Consider the following 17,864-nt stretch of genomic DNA (forward strand, 5'->3'; position numbering starts at 1 on the left):
ACCGTTACCATTGTTCGCTTCTTTCCACTGAACAATTTTACCTATAACAGCAGTGCACAAAAATCTATAACCATGGGAAGAATTTATTAGTTAAGACTGCTACACTTTTTCAACTATTATTTCAAAGCTTCTTTCCCACGGGATCAAATTAAATGTTGCCAGTATTCTTTATTATAAATCGACACATTGGCAATGTCTATGAATGCGGCAAACATTAACATTCCCTTTATTATTTTACATAGTGCATTGTCAACCCTGATTATCGAGACGGGTTATTCCCAAGTGCGAGCAGAAGCAAAAAGTTAGCAAGGAGAATCCGTTGTAGCAGGAGTGTGGAAAAGTTTGCTGGAGGAAAAGGCAGTACAAGACATCGTATAGAAGGATAGTATGAAGAATTTTCAGTGCTACATTAATATACATATAGGATGTGAAACAAGATAAATACCTTCTGGAGATGTAACGTCTTTTAGGAATCAAGATACCTCAATCAGCAGTATTCCCCCCTTTTTCCCTCGTCATTATCACATAGTGAAAATCTTAGCATAATACGAAGAGTGAATATATAGTGCTAGTGATATTCAAACAAGGGCTATGTTTCTAGTGTTCATATAGAGTGTGTGCATATTTACATTTACCATGCAGTGTTAAAAGTTTATGCTTCATTTTGCTTATTTGATTGCCGTAGAGCAATTTCTTCTGTTCGAGCATATAGCTCTGCCAAGTGAGAATTTTGTGTGTTGTTAATATATATATATATATATTTTTGGTTCCGTACCCACATATATCTATACTCAATAAATAGGAATTTACCTAAGTAAATATCACCGTCTTCATTCATGTGTGTGTGAATTCCTGCGAGCAGACGGCTTGCCAGTTACGTGTACGTATGCGTGTGCATACGCAAAAGTAAGTATAACACAACCTGAGTCTCAAAAGCATCAACGTGGCTCATGTCAAATCACTGTTCACATTTCAACATTATCAATCTGCGCCCAACAGAATATGAACCTGGACCAGGATTGTTATCAGCTGTTTTCTTAGGGAGTTCTTCGTGAGCCAGCACCCAAGGGAAACGGTAGGTAGCAACTTATTTCCTTCTCTATAATCTGAGAACATTATTTCTTGTGCGTTATATTTTGAAATTTGCAAATTGATTCGAGGGATATTCTTACTGGGCCTTATGAACATTTCTTTTTTTTTAATTGTATGTTTGTAGCTATCAAACTTTCATTTTCATTCATTATCACAAGAGACATGTTTTCTCCACCTATCCATACCGCCTTAGGGGCACTTTTTTCAACGGTATGAAATACCATACTTGAGACAATTCATCCATTTTTGCCTCGGATGCGTATTTCCCGTGCGAAACCCCAACGTCATGCAAATCCTTTCGTGGTGTCTTTGAACCAGTGACACAATGCACTTTGCTAAAAATCTTTGTTTCTATTGAAATGATAACATCTTCGCGAAATCAGGTGGACAATTTCATCGAGAACGAAATATGCTTTACGAATCTTACATCAGCAATGTGTTCTGCCATTAATAGCAGGCCATTCTAGTGAGCTAAGAAGTTTTCAAATCTTACATTAGAGGAAAAAATTAAAACCAAATATGTAAGAAACAACTTCATGTCTTCTGCTTACAACAACAAAAAAAAAAAAAAAAAAAAAAAAAAGAAAGAAAAAAAAAAGAGATATTTCTAGGCAAAACTGTGCGATTCAAAAGGATATTTAATTGAGCGGTGAGAGAATTAACTAATTTGATTTTAGTGTTTCCTTTTTTTTGAACGAAGGAAATAAGCCTGAAAAATTTTGCTGGCACACAAACAATTGAGAAATGATGCCGATTTTGTATCTCATATTAACAGGCCCATGGACTTAAATCACCACTTGATTTTAATTTTTTAAATTGTGGGGAAACAATAAAATATTACAATTTTTGGAAATCGGGCTGCATAGGGTCATGTAACTCTTTGGTATGAACTAAGGAATGTTTTAAATAACTTATTTCTAACTGAAATATTTGATAGCCCAGAGCAATGATGATTTCAGAGTATACCCCCCCCCGGGGGGGGGGGAGGATTTCAATGCACAAAAGTAGAAAAATGTGTGAAAAATAGGTGTTGTAATGAAATTTCTGCCGAGATCTCAAGCACCCGGAGAAGGAATTTTGTAGCTCCGGAAACGGCGAATCTTCTCCGGACCACTCCCTGAAATCATCATTGGCCCAGACTATGAGGCCATTTTTTGTAGGTCATCAGATATCTTAGCTAGAAGTAAGTTATTTAAAACATTTCTTAGCTCAACCATAGAGACCCCACGACCTCTCCACTTTCCACAAATATATTTTATTTAGTTTCTCCATATTAATAATAATAATAATAATAATAATAATAATAATAATAATAATAAAAGTGGAGATTTTAGTCCATAAGCCTCTTAAGCACTATGCTTCTTTTCATAAAATCGAAACATGGAAATGTTTGTTTTCCGATAGGTATTCATTTTGTCCGGACCTAATTTTCAATCTACTCATTTTTAAATTTCACGCTACGTCACTGACACCCATGGGATGTTAAACCTAGGCTTTCATTCATAAGACTTCTTAGCGTTCTAGTTCTCATTCAGAGCCGATGGGTATAAGCCGGGCTTATCAAATCTCCAGGTCAGTCATTCCGACAGATTTTCGAGGTTTCCCCTCAGTTTTACCAAGCGACTGCCGTGGTGATTCCTTACACTTGTATTTCTTTCACATTGAGAATGATCCCAATGTAAAGTCCTTGCAGCCTATTATTTAGATATATATTAAATAAATAAATAAATTAACCTTTTAATTACGGAGCCTTTTTAAAAAAATAAAGCCTGGATACGGCGCCAATTTTGAACAAAATGTAGGGTTATTTTCAAATGGCTGTGGATCAGGCCCTAATAGTCGTAACCTCACGAAAGTTAAATCATTTTACAGAAAATACATGAAAGTTTCATAATTAGTATGGTTTACCCCCGACCACTCTAATCTAGGATTACGGGGTGGGGGAAAACATAATTTTTACAACTTTTCTAACAAAAATTTTGAGTTCCGTCCCCCCTCTGCCGCTCTAGAAATTGACGATGCGTATAAAATGTACATCAAAATGTTCTTTGATATATTCTCAATAACATATAACAGCAGTGTTAACATAAGATACATACAGCATAATTAGGAAATTCCTTAAAAATTATAATGTAACTACTCCACAAATTAGGACAAAAATGACAAAATGCAGGGTTATTTTCAAATGATCGTAGCTCAGGCTCTAATAGCAGTAGACTCACAAAAGTTGAAGCATTTTACGGAGAATACATGGAAGTTTCATAATTAGTATGGTTTACGCCCGATCACTGTAATCAAGGAGTAGGTGGTGGGAGAATCATCATTAAAGTCATCAAAATTAAATTCGTCAGTGTCTGAGGAAGGAAATTCAATTTGTTCTTCATCCCACTCCGAATCTGTGTCCATTGCTTCCAACTCGTCTCGAATGTCTTCTGAACCGAGAACATCTCTGGATGCCATTTCTACTAATACACGAAACACCAAAGTCTCACAAGTAAAACCAACGGTAACAAATTTTCAAATTTTAGGGTCCGTAAAGGTAGATTCTACTGTATGTTAAATTAAAATTCGTATGCAGGAAAGAACGCGCTCACAACACTCAGTTCAGACTAACAACACACATATGAAAAGAGAAACAACGATATCTACGTCTTACAAGGGCTGTAGGAGCCCAGAAACCCAAACAAACTCTTATCACTGTATGTTGTTACCACGTGCAGAAATAAATCTTTCTTTCTCAGCCAGGTCAAGACCTCTCCTCCCACACCCTCTATTCCCAATTACGTCCCTGGCACCAAGATTGGAAGGGAAACGTCTCCTGACTGATTATTTACATTTTCTTTCACAACAATTAACTTATTGTTGTGTTAAACCTCTGAGAACAAAACTGCGCACTTTAAAAATTTAAATGCGTTTTAAAGAGCTTGTATGACAAATACAAACAGTCACGTTCTTTCACTTTAAAAAAACAATAACAACATAATTTCTGTATTCGGCAGTTGCCTAGTATGTCCCTTGAATAAAACACATGCAAGTGCATATATTTGATACGCAGAAAGTTAAAAAGCAATTAGGTTTAGTGGGCAAACTGCAGGTATCTATAAATAGTTCTTCGTGTCCCAAGCCTTATTTTTAGGTAACTAACCCTTAGTTGGTAACATCTAAAAGATAAGCTTTAACAGTAACATCCGCCTGAGAGACGGACACACACAACTGAGACGCTTGAAGCCAAAGTGGTGGAAGTCAGTTTTCAATTAGGTTTAGTTACACCCAGAGAATTGATTCTAAGTAACAAAATTCATAAACTGAATATGAAACACGTCGTAATTCATTTATGGATGTATCCATGAGTTCTTTACAACGTGCTTCCCTACTGAGAGTCCATTTCTAAACATATAACTTATACGTTTTTTCATTTTATTTCTTTCTTTTTTCTTTTTTCCGTTGTATTTCTTTTTCTTTTTTGTGAGAAAAAATTCCACGAAATGAAGAACGAATCGAAGTATCTATCTCTCTCTTTTCTTTTCTGCTTTTCTTTATTTTATTTTATTGCCTCTTTTCTTCATGTAAATATTTGTTAAAAGTAAGATAATACTTTTCGGAAATTCCTTTCTAAGGAAGAAAAAGGAGAAACTTATAAAATATAGGGAGAGGGGAGAGAGGATCAACACATAAATGCATCCCAATGGAATATGTCGTTTTGCAATTAGAAATGAACTGATTGAAAACTTTAGATACTACTACTGGAGGATTCTTTCATTTCCTTCGTTCACGAATACATGAATCATCAAACATAAGAGCCGCCAGCAAAAGTTCACACCTTTTGAGAGACATGGTTGCACGAAAAGCACGAAGTCCAGTGCAGTCAGTTGATAAAAGTGACACCAAGCTCTCACGCCCAACTTGAAAATGGAGCACAAAGTCATCAAAGCAATAAGCGCTTCAATTTTAGTCTTGTCAGTATTCTTATAACTTGAGGAGGAGTTACGTAACTTCCTTTTCATCGCTTCCATTTTACACTAATGCGGTCCAAATTTTTATAAAAATAAATGGCAGATTTTCTCTAGATTTGGAAAATTCCGTAACTGATTCGGGGGTCCTAACCATGATGACAATTTAATTATTATCACGTTTTCCTTAGGTGTTTAGTACCCAAATTTGGCTGCTTGCAACTCCATCTGATACAACTATTTTTTGCAATAAACACTATCTGTTTCTGTTGTACTTGCGTATTATTCTGATCATTGTTGTATCCTTCATCAGCTATGTTATTGGCATCATTAAACTATTTCTGGATTGCTGCCATGACCTGTTTTGGATAAATGATCTTGTTCAGGAACATACGAATTATCGGACCCCTATTCATAATAAGTTTCTGATTTATAGCCATTTCTAAGTGCTAGTAGTCTTTTGTAGAATAACCCTACTCCTTTGTGATACATATTTGCTACTTGACATCTTAAAATATTTAGATTTTCGAAACGAAAGAAAGACCCAAATATTAATAGTTGTCAGTATAACGTAATATCCGTCCTTTAGACGGACAAAATATATTTCCTTTACAGTAATATCCGCTTGCGAAACGGAGTGGAATAACTTTATAAACATCGAAGTTTGCAACAATGAGCTAAACATGCGACCACCTGCACAAAACAGTACAGTCAACCCTAGACTGAAGCATAGGTGAAATACCAGATCATACCTTGAATATGGGTACCAACTCTGAAGAAAAGAATATCGTACATCCGCCTGGGAGACGGATGTTACCGACTAAGGGCTAAATATAGTTACTTTGTGTCCTAAAGCTTAAACATTAAATAACTAGAATTATCTTACCTGATTCCTCTTCAGATTCCCTTTCATGGCTGTCACTGGAGCATTTCTGCAAATGTTTCTTCATCCTTGCAACTTGCCCTTCTAATTCAAGTCCGCATTTTTTGCACCTTGCTCGTTTTCCTTTTCTGCTATCCTTTTTTTTATTACATCGAAAAAAGTCCACACTGTATCGGGCTTTCGCCCTATTCCGAAAGTAGCCATCGAAAGAAATAAAATGTTCAACTTCCTGGTGCAACAGGATAAATAACGCTATTAAAACCAAGCTTTACGAGAAAAGTTCTTAGGTCGGTGTACTCACTACTAGAGTAATCATTATCTGATTTCCTACTACGTAACAGCAGAATGTAAGTTCCACCCACGTCACTCCAACACAAATAGTGTATTCGCTTATTCGGAAATCGGAACTGTTTCATTATAAAGTGGGGTGGTCCGGTCAGTAAATTTCGTAAATCGGGAAACCCCCGCCTTAGCCATCGAGAAAATCCTGATATTACTTCAAATGCAAAGCAATAACGGGAAAATCCCGTTATTACTTTGGATGTAAAATTTTACGGCCAACGTATCATAATCAGTACGCTAAAACTGAGGTATTAAATTACAAATTTAGTATGTACATATCATTCAATAAAATTAAAACTGAAAGTCCATTCCAAGCTAACGTTGGTAGCTACGTAGGCAGTCGATAAATTTTGTCAATTTCTATCAATATATTTAAGCACCCTTGGCTTCTTTATAAAACAGGCATTCACGTCTACAATTTGATTTCCTTTCGTGTGTTTAGGTTTAACATCCTTGTATAATACCGCGGTTATCAAGGAGAAGGCTTCCGCTTAAAGTGACATCGGAACCGCTACTTGGTTTACACTTGAAAAAAGGTTTGACCGAGAATAGAACATGGGACGCCTTGATTAAAAGGTGATAAAACTAATGCAGATGGTTTGATATGTGGGAACGTCACCATGAAGTTCACACTATTTAAGCATTTATCGTTTTTTTTTTTTTTTTTTTTTTTGTTTTGTTTTGTTTAAACCAGCTAACCCTGGTGGGACATAAAACAAACATTTACATTTTTAATATAGTAAGACTATCCATGGCTTTGGATTGATTATTTTGACAAAAGAAACTGACCAAAGCTTAAAACACATTTTATTTTAAATTATAATAACGGTTTCGGATATCTAACATATCCTTCTTCAGACAATATCGAAAATAAAATATGTTTAAAGGATTTCTGTATTAATATTTGTAAATTTGTTTGTAATTTTTTTTTTTTTTTTTTTTTTTTTTTTTAATAAACAACTTTAATTTCAACCCACTGTAAACAGACGTCAAACAACGCGGTTTTGCATAGCAGGACATTTTATTGGAACCAATTAACCGCATTATGCAAGGGATTCCGGTATTATTATTATTCTGAACTTGTAAATTTAAACAAATAAACAAACAAACAAAAAAAAGCAAAGAAAAGAAAAGAAACTCCGAAGCTCTGAAGTATTAGCTGGTTCCGAGAAGAATGGAAACTCCGAGAATCTTCTTCATTCGAGGAAGCATTACCATTTTTAGTAAAAGAAGGAAACAAAAAGTTTTTATGGATTAGAGTTTCCTTTACCATTTCCAAACAACAAAACCAATTGAATACTGAAAGTTTTGAACTACAAAGTATATTGAAAAATAAAGAAAAACAAAATGGTGTACGGACAGTTGATCCGTCTATATCTGTCCGTTATTGAGTCACTTACCTTAAGAAAAACCACGAAGCCACCTCGGTTGCTCTCGATGTGAGAACCATGTATCTTGGCAATAGTCCTGTACCGTAATTTCCATTGTTGGAGGCTTTGTTGGGTATAGGAATGGGAATTTTGAGCCACTCCTACTGGCTGGCTTTCCAGAGGGCACGGGCAGTGGTGACAAGACGAGATGCAAGTGCTCTTCCTAACAGGCCAAACCCGGAAAAATCCATGGGACTGACATCAGATGACTTCATTGGTATTTCCTGGAAAGGATTAGCCTGGATGCCGGTGTTTGCCGCCATCTGTTGCAGAAATCTCTGTATAGAACGGGATGTATGTGATGAGGCCTTATCCATATGGACACGGATTTGACTTATTGCATTTCCATACAAACGGGCAGATCTGTATAAATTGGTGTGAGGATATGTTGCTAATAAAATGCGGAGCTGAATTTGTAGTTTGTAGGCACCTGTCGAATCGTTAACCTGCCTTCATAGCAGTATCCCGCCGACAACCAGAAATCTCTTCGAGAAACTTGCTTTGCACTGACGGATGAAGTCAGGACAGGTTCTTGCGTCTTGGGGGATGTACGTTACCGCTAAAATTTTGCCACAACCTAATAAAGTAATGCTTCATCGAGTACGGCAACAAACTTTACCCCGGATATATGGCGTTCGTAGAAGCGTCTGCAATGGATTTTTTCTCTACCTCCAATGGGCCACAGTAAGGACATGATCACGATTTTTAAACACCAGCTTTAATTGCCATGTACGTTGCGGTTCACGTGCAATCGTCTTGTCATCACACGTTGTATAGGAAGAGTTTCCCTGTAAGCCCATTCGGAGATACTTCCAAGCTACAGTTGGAGTCACCGCAGTACACGGTCGCTTTCTGCTCTCCTTACTGAGTGAACGAAGTGCTGGAATGTCGTGGTATTTATGTCGATTAATTATGGTCTTGATGGTCATTGGCCCTAATGCACATCTATTTTCCTTGCACTATTTTTGAAATTATCTCAGGGAAAACTTGGTGTGGAAAAGTATTATGACGTAGCCTTCACAAAACCGATTCACTTGCAGCCATGACGTACATACTACACACACGCGAGCTTAGCGCGATACTGGAGGCTTTTGGCTTTCTCTTGCTGTTTGAATCATTCGGATCGATCGATTCTGTAAGCAGAAGCGAAGGTTAAAATCGGACATATAGACGTATCAACCTTCTGTATTTCAGGTATTATTTATTACTAAACTTATTAAATCATTCAATAAGTGATCAAATAACACTTCATATCTCAATTGAAATATAAATTTTTATGTTCCTTTTGATTCCCCGTTATTTTGAAAACTATATATATATATATATATATATATATATATAATCACATGTACAGAAGAGACTTCTTCTTGAACAGAGGTATGCAGGATATCAATTTTGTCAGTCTCGTTTTTACCGTTCTTAAAACGAGATAAAACCTACATTTAACTAATCAACGTAGTTAAACAATTATAAAGGTCAGCCAATTATAGATACCGCTGATTCAATCAACCCGTAAATGCAATCCTAAGTTAAAAATCATAAATATAATGAAATATTCCTATACTTTGCATGTTGTCCCTGAGAAACTGGAAAATGTATGTTCTAGAAACGTTACAAACTACATGATATTCACTCGCATGATTATCCAAGACATTTTTTGCAGGATTACAAAAATATTTTAATGTAAATTATCATCATTTGCACAGTTCGAATACCTTACTTACTAAGTGACTAACGTTAAAAAAACTGCACTTATTGAATTCTTATTTTGAAGGAAGGTCGAATTAATGTGGATATCAATCTGGGAACATATACGATTCTTGTACAAATCACTGATCATAATAAATGAAGATGATCTGATTTAAATTTAATAAATTTAACATAGTGATGAGAAACTTCATAAAGCATAATAGTCTTAAGTTAGCAATCCAATTACTATATACGTATATATAAAGTTTTATACAGTATCTCATTGATAAAAGCCTATTGTAAAAGATCACCCCCTCCAAGCGAACAGAGACTTCAATACAGCTGAGATAAAAATTACAAGTGACTGAAACACACACTAAACGAGGGATTTGTTTGTAAAATGAATTATTCCTAATCCCAAGAAAACATATAAATCCAAAAATAAATGTTTCGGAACGATTGGTTACCTTGACAGTCACGGCTGCAATAATATCGTTGTTCTCCCAACGCTCATCTTTACACCTTTGACAAACTTTAAATTTAACATCTGTTGGATGGGTGGAACAACAGGCACACTCTGTAAGAACAAAATTATGATAAACAGTACAAAATCTTATTCTTAATTTACTCAACTGTGTACATTTCTCTTCTGGTAAATCTGTCACGACTAGCCCATAAACGAGATTCCAATTTCTACTGATCATAATGTGGGAAGACTAGATTACTTGCAATACTCAGCTCAAAATAATATCTTGGCATTTGTTCCGAATTTTTAATTAATATGTTTTATAATTTTACAAATTCTGTTAAATTTTCGTTCTTCTGCTTTCTGTTTGTGAAACTCACCGAAAGAAGAAGAAATATTAGGGAATGTATTTACTTATTACCACAGAAAATAGATAATTTCTTACCTTGTTTAATTAATTATTATTTTTATATATATATATATATATATATATATATAGATGGAGTATGCCACTCAAAATCTCAAACACTAAAATATTGGTTTACAATATAGCAATATGTAAATAAAATTCACTGTGGATTTATAAAGGTAATGTGCAATGTATCACTATGCGAAAGAAATATTAAAGTTTGACCAGTGGTGTTATTCAGCTGGTTCTCACCGGTTCGCTAGAACCGGTTGCTAAAATATTTTGAGTTTGCAGAACTGTTTGTTATATCCAGATATAACAATGAATTTACCCTGTTATACCCAGGAACAATAAATTTTGGTTTAATTATCTTTGTTTTTAGAAATGCTTACAGCTACAGTATTAAACATATGATTTCTCAGAACAAGGTATGAGCGTTTATTAATCTCAAATGCTCAGATATCAAAAATGAGAACTGGGATCAAATGAGTGTAATGGTGAGGGTTATTTATATTTAAAACGCGCACATACCATTATGAGCAATTGTCGATCTATTGCTGGATTAAGATCTTTCCAGTATTTTTTTAAAAACCATCTATGTTGGATAATTCGTTTCCAAGATATTCAGAGTGCTACCTAATTTCGTCACACCATCTTATGTTAGAATGCTGTGTAAGTATCTACTTGTTACTTGTAGTGTCCAGTGAAAAAAAATTGCTTTTGTCTACCTTGTATGGTTTGTTTCCTAAGACAGTTATATCTATCAATTTACTCTCTCTCTCTCTAATATATATATATATGCAGAACCGGTTGTTAAAAATTAGAATAGCACCACTGAGACTGACATAAAGTGCGTAGTCTTAATAAAACACAACTCCTAAACAAACAAACTAGACTCCACATACTCGGCGCATGGTGGCAGACTTGCTGCTTCTCCATAAAATTGTCAATGGAAATATTGACTCCCAGTTACTGGTTTCTGTTCTCAATTTTCGTGTACCTTCTCGCCTAACTCACAGTCATAAGTTACTGACATATGTAACATCAATTATACAACGTTTTTTATACTTCAAGACTGGCATCACTATACAGGGTTTTCATAAAATCTGCACGGATTTAATTTGCTTATAATTTTCATAAAAAATGCTCATAATGAAATCAAATAAAGTGCAAACGGTAGCGGATTTTACCTGTAATCTGCACCAGCTCAGTTCATTCACCGCCACACCTCCAACTGGGCGCCATTTACGTCCACACATTCGCGTAGGCGGCCGAATGTCACCCGACCTTACCCCCTGCGACTTCTGGCTTTGGGGTCATGTGAAAACGGAAGTTTATGCAAAGAAGCCAAGTGGTTTGGAGAACTTAAAGGACAAAATCAGGGCGTCTGTGGCTGGCATTTCGGATCAAACACGGCAGAACGCTGTGAGTGGATTCCAGCGCCGCCTACGCGAATGTGTGGACGTAAAGCGCCCAGTTGGAGGTGTGGCGGTGAATGAACTGAGCTGGTGCAGATTACAGGTAAAAATTTAATCCTTCCGCTACCGTTTACACTTTATTTGATTTCAATATGAGCATTTTTATGTAAATTATAAGCGAATTAAATCTGTCCATACTTTATGAAAACCCTGTATAATAATTTATCTTCAGATATTGATATTTTTGACTCGGAAAATCATTTTAGAAACAAATTAAAATGTCTGTAGTGTAAAATGTGGTCTTCATTTTACATATATATATTATTATTGTTGTTTTTTTTCTCTTACGTACTTCGTTACATTGTTTCAGTATAAACTGGACTTATGCCTGTATCTGAAACATTTATTAATAAATAAATAAATAAAATAAAAACAAAATCAACAATGTCTTATCTGCTTTAATTGCCCACAATAATGACATATTTCGAAGTCACGAGTTAATTATTTGACAATAAGTGAAATGCAACTTATAAATACATAGACATATACATATAAAAACATTTAAAATTAATAATTTTAAGAGTTGATCTCTGTTGGAAAAGTTTTCACTGTATTCAAAGCCAGGAAACCAATCGAAAACTTACTTTAAAATCAAGACTTAACAACCCAAACAGCATAACAATTGTGAGTTTTATTTTACGAAAAAACTTAAAAGCTTTTACAGCTATTTGATTCCGAAACTATTCTTACAACTATTTGAAAAAAATAAAATAAAATAAAATGAAAACAAATATCTCCATGATATATTAAGAACAGTTGATGGAGTATTTTATTATTATTAGATAGTTTGTACCTTTAGATATACATTCATAGCTTCTGTTCTTCTTAAAGAAAATAAATTCGCTTATTGCAATTTTCAAAAATTACTTTTCAATTCTTTGAAAGAACTTGCTCTTAAAAAAAAGTAAGTGTGAAGAAGTACTGACTTAGAAATGGCAGAAGATCTACTCAAGTTAATGACTGAATTTACTTGTCTAAGGAAGCAATTCTAGTTGTAATCTCTAGCTAAAATAGATGTTTTTTTTTTTCACATTGCGAAAGAATTATTTATACAAAGAATTTATGTACACAAGATGGTTACTAAGTCACTTTAAATACAGTGTCTGTAAAACTTACTCTTCTGCATATTCTGACCCTGAGCAGTTTCCTTGTTTTCTAAAGATTCACTTGGTTGAGTTTCACTTTCCTTTCTAGGCGTTCCATTTGATAGCGGTTCAGATGGTGTTATTTTACACTTCATATTAACCACGACGTATTCTGCAAGAAAGAGAAATACTGTAGTTTTAATTTCATGATGATGCGATTATCAATACAACTTTTATGCTTTATTTTAAAGATAATTTTTCTTTTAGTATCACTGATTTATGCTTTAAAGCTTGGAACGCACACAGAACTGATAGAAAAAAAAAAAAAAAAAGACAAGCACAGTCAGTTAATCGGTTGTCCAACATTATGTACACAGTGAAATTTTTCTTCCCGAAATCCGGAAAGTAAAATTGGAAAAATTCCGGAATTCGGAAAAATTCCTGATTTCTGAAAATACGACGTCGGAAAAAATTCCGGAATTTTTCCGAAATCCGGAAAGTGAAATTTCCAAAATTCGGAAAATTTTGGCCATCCCTAGTATAAATCCTAACTAGATGCAAGGAAAATAAAATTTTGGAAATTTTTTTTATACTTTATCTTTCACAGTTCGAAGTTGAAATTTTACACTTTTTAGACTTCAAAAAGCAGCATACATTGGGCCAATTCCCTCCCAGCTCTGATTTTCTTTTGCTAAAATCCTCAAAATGAATTCTCAAATTTGAATACGATTTTTGGTGTCACTGCAAATCACGTTGTTTTCAAGTCACGAAAACAACACTCAAATTACTGATGAATCTACCATGCTCGTTTATGCATTCTGACTGCTTTAATTGTAAACAATCTAGTAAAACTTATAGTACAAATCATATAAAAAATAATACTTAAATAAATCAAATTTGTGTGTGAGCAACTGTTTTGCCACATCGCTTCTTTTGTCAATTTCATATAACGATACAGACGCCGATGTTTCAAACCAACAATTACATGTAAGACAATTTCTTCAAGAATGAAACTATTTCACCAGTCTATAACTCAGTTGAAAGATAAATACAATAACCTTCCAACAACTAAAAAATAAATTACCTTCCGCTAAGTCTGTTTCATCTCTTTTCTTTCCTTGTCGATCAGCTACCTGAGGTTTAGGGTTTCCTTTAACAGGGGCCCCTTGAGATGAAAATTTGTCTTTACATGTCGGTGCAGTATTGATGAATTCTGTAAGAAAAGATCATATATCATTAGGAAAGAAAAAAATTGCAAAGTTCTAATAATTTAATTCAACAAGAATTACTTAAATTACCTTTATTTAGGATAGCGTAAACTAACATTAGTATTATGTAAGATACATCAAGAAGGTCATTTGCAATGGGATGAAGTAGACACAAACACCTGCCCAAAAAGGTTTGGTTTGCTTTGATTTAGTTTAACGTTACACGGTTATGTCTGCTGGGCTAAAGGAGATGTAGACCTACTGATTATAGTGGAATCCGAACCACTTTGGTCGTTCAACTGTACCCCCACCGGGAATCGAACCCGAGACCACGCGAATCTGCCCAAATAGCATAGGATGTTCGCGGGTGCTATCCTATTACATCTGGTAGTTTATATCGTACTTTTGGGCAATGAGTCACATGTGCGGGTCCTTAGTGGTCATTCCACTAAAAAAGGTTAGTTAGTGAATGTCAATCATGCGTGTAGTGGGATAATAGGGAACATACCCGACTTCAAAAGAGGACAGATCGTAGGGACGCATCTAGCAGGTGCATCTGTGTCCAAAACTGTAACATTTTGTAACATCTCACGAGCTACATTATCCAGGGTGATGTGTGAATATGAACAAGAAGGACGAACCACATCCAGGAGGAGCAATTGCTGGGTAAAATGGAAGTTGTCTGAAAGGGATGTCAGGACACTGACTGGGATTGTTGGACGAAAACGGAAAACCAGTACATTGGTAATCACCGCAGAAGTGAATCACACACCTCACAGAATCTGTGTGCACAAAAACAGTCCGTCACTTTCTGCATAAGGCCAACATCAAAAGCAGGGTTGCTATACCGAAGCGTTTCATTCTAGGAAATATGTGGTAGTAACACATCAGAGGTTCATTAAAGATGCCGCAATGGTAGCAGCCTGATATATATAAAATAATAATACTATACAAGGTAAAAACTGAATTCCTTTTACTATATATCATCATAATAATAGGTATTCTGCCATTACTGGCAGGTCAATTGCTGCAACTGAGAAGATTCCATGTTTCATGGCCTTCCGCTAACCTCTTCGTCTTTACGGAGGATTTCTCTGTTTTGATATCATCCATTAATTGTAGTCTCCTTCGCCCCTGTCTTTCTTTCCTGATACGTTCCTTATGATACAGTTCCTTCTTAGCCAATGCCCCAATCAGTTTTTCTTCCTCTTCTTAATAATATTTAAAATTGTTCTTTTCTCTCCCACCATTTCTACCACCCTCTCATTCGTCTTCCGCTCGACCCAGCTCTCTCCATTTTCTCCACGGGGCCGCGGTGGCTCAGTGGTAGAGCGTTCACCTCTGGTGCTTGGGGTCCCGGGTTCGATCCCAGCCCCCGCCATGTGAACTTCGTGGTGGACAAACACCGTGTGCGTGGGTTTTCTCGGGGTTCTCCCGTTTCCTCCCACTTTCTTCATTCCACCATTTCACTCATCTTTCATTATCACTGTCTCCTTTAGTCTAACCGGCATAACCGTGGGACGTTAAACCTAAAGATTTCATTTCATTTTTTTCATTCTTCTCCACACCCACATTTCGAAAGCCTCCAGTCGTTTTCCATCATTTTTGTGTAATGTCCATGTTTCTGCCCCATATAACACGATACTCCATACGAAGCATTTTATGTCTTTTTCCTAGCTCTTTATTCAAGGTACAACAAAATAGTATTTCCTTCTTCCTAAAGGCTTCTTTCGCCATTCCTATCCTGGCTTTTATTTTTTTACGTTCACACTTCATATAATCACTGATAATAATATCCGGGTATCGAAAACTAGTCACCTGTTCTATTTTCTCCCCTCCTACTTCTATATTTGACACCGACACCTTCGTTCCAATCATCGGCACAGCACTTCCTCACGTCTTTTAACATCTTACTGATTTTCTCTTCGAATTTTATACATTCTATACATAACTGATTTGACAATATAGGTGTATCTATTAATTAAGTACTGGTAATAATATACTATTTGGAAATTGGGCAACCTTTCCTACTAATGTAAGTGCTAACACACAGAAACAAATTTCATAAAGCTTAATCAGGAAATAAAGATAAACAGATTTTCACAAGTTTTCACCATTGTTTACACTACAATACAAATTTCTGAAAGAAAGCAAAATGTATTTATAATAATTGCACTCGTTAATGTCTTGTAGCATTTAATTGCTTTATTCCACCTCTAACAGCCACTCTTTTCCATTCTGTTTTTACTCAGACACGCAGTATTACTTATCACTTATACATATTATAATCCTGCACTCAATATGAAAACATATTAAAACAATTTAGACAATTTTTTTAATTAGCAAGATTAAAATAAAAACTGAAACTCATATTAGAAGCAACAATAAACGCTTCATACTTTATCTCGAAGTTATTTACAGTTCTTTTAGTACATCTACCTCATTATTAATAGTACAGGATGTCCACGGAAGTCCCCGTACCCCTAGGTTTGAGTAACACTGAATAATGTTAGTGAAATTTTAATTATTTTGTATTGTACATACTATACTTACTATGACTTGGTTATAGACGTCACAGTTTACCGAGTTAACAGGATGCGTTTCCATACGCGTCTTCTTACGTTCACTACGCGTCTTGTCTTTGACACATCCTGAAGCAAACGCACCTTTCTCTTACAAGGGAAGAGAGGGAAATCATATATCGAAGTGGAAGATGGTTTATACACCAATTGAAAGCACTAATGACACCTATTACGAAACTGTAATAAAATTTTTCCGAATGTATATACTGTGCGAGTTATATGACTATATAGGGTGTCCAGAAAGTCCGTTGCCACCGCTAGAAATGACAAACGGTGAGACAGATGCCAAAACAGGAAAACACGTGTTCGATCATACGTATCAAAGCAAAAAGTGTTGTCCCAGGGCCACCCACAGGGTCCCAGGCGGGGTCAAACTCAAAAATTGCAAATGGTAAGGGGGTCAAGTAGCATATCGTTGGAAAGCTGTTGGGAAATGAAAGAAAGTAGAACAAGTCTCGACTCTCTAAAATTAACATGTGTGAAATGGCAGCTGGTCAAAATGTCAACAAAAACGTCATTGTGAAATCTATGGCGACCTCCATAAATCTGAAATGGTGAGACATGTCAAAACAGGAAAACAAGTGTGTCATCATTTCAAAAGTACAATGATTGAAAGTAAAAATATTTGTCCCAGGGTCCCACACGGGGTCCTACCCAAATTTCCAAATGGCAAGGGAAGTCAAGTAGCATATCGTTTGAAAGCTGTTGTTAAATGAAATCTGATGGAACAAGTCTGGACGCTCTACAATAACACTGTGCAGTGTTGCCAGTATCAAAACTAAATTTACACTAATAATGGTCTTTGTGATAATCAAACCTAGGGTTACGGAGACTTCGGACACCTTTTAGTTATATACTGATTAACCATTCTTGATAAAGAGTGGATGTTTTGGCTTCAAGTTTTTTTTCTTTCTTTTTTTTTAACGCCATCCACTTTCGCTCATTATTATTTCACTTGAAGCTCTTTGTGTAACATTTTAACTCCTTTTCTCTCTTGACATTCGTATATGTGTATCATGTAGTTAAGTAACAATCTCTCAACATTGGGAAGAAGCAAATCCTACCAATCACTTGCAAGATCTACAAATTCGTTAAGGCTCTGAAAGTTGTAACGACGAACACCAAACCCAATATTTTTCCAGACTGTCAAAAGAATAAAACAACTTCACAAAAGCTAAAAGATAATACTAAACAATTTTTCATCTTGTTACTTACACAGCGGAGCCTTTAGATAATACAAGACTCTTTAG

The 17,864-nt window shown here is 35.5% G+C and overlaps 1 protein-coding gene across 2 annotated transcripts in view; it reads right to left on the minus strand.

The window, feature by feature from the left end:
* Positions 1-17,864, minus strand: part of LOC145675765 (uncharacterized) — a 182,412-nt gene that overhangs the window by 34,943 nt on the left and 129,605 nt on the right. For both annotated transcript variants that reach the window (XM_081746425.1, XM_081746424.1), the window contains exons 22-24: positions 13,909-14,037; positions 12,856-12,996; positions 9,854-9,963 (exon numbers count right to left, since the gene is read on the minus strand). In XM_081746425.1, the coding sequence (XP_081602551.1) occupies positions 9,854-9,963; positions 12,856-12,996; positions 13,909-14,037 (380 nt within the window). The remainder of the gene's footprint in view (positions 1-9,853; positions 9,964-12,855; positions 12,997-13,908; positions 14,038-17,864) is intronic.

The sequence above is a fragment of the Thermobia domestica genome, chromosome 18, assembly GCF_964235325.1.
Source record: "Thermobia domestica chromosome 18, izTheDome1.hap1.1, whole genome shotgun sequence".
Taxonomy (NCBI): domain Eukaryota; kingdom Metazoa; phylum Arthropoda; class Insecta; order Zygentoma; family Lepismatidae; genus Thermobia; species Thermobia domestica.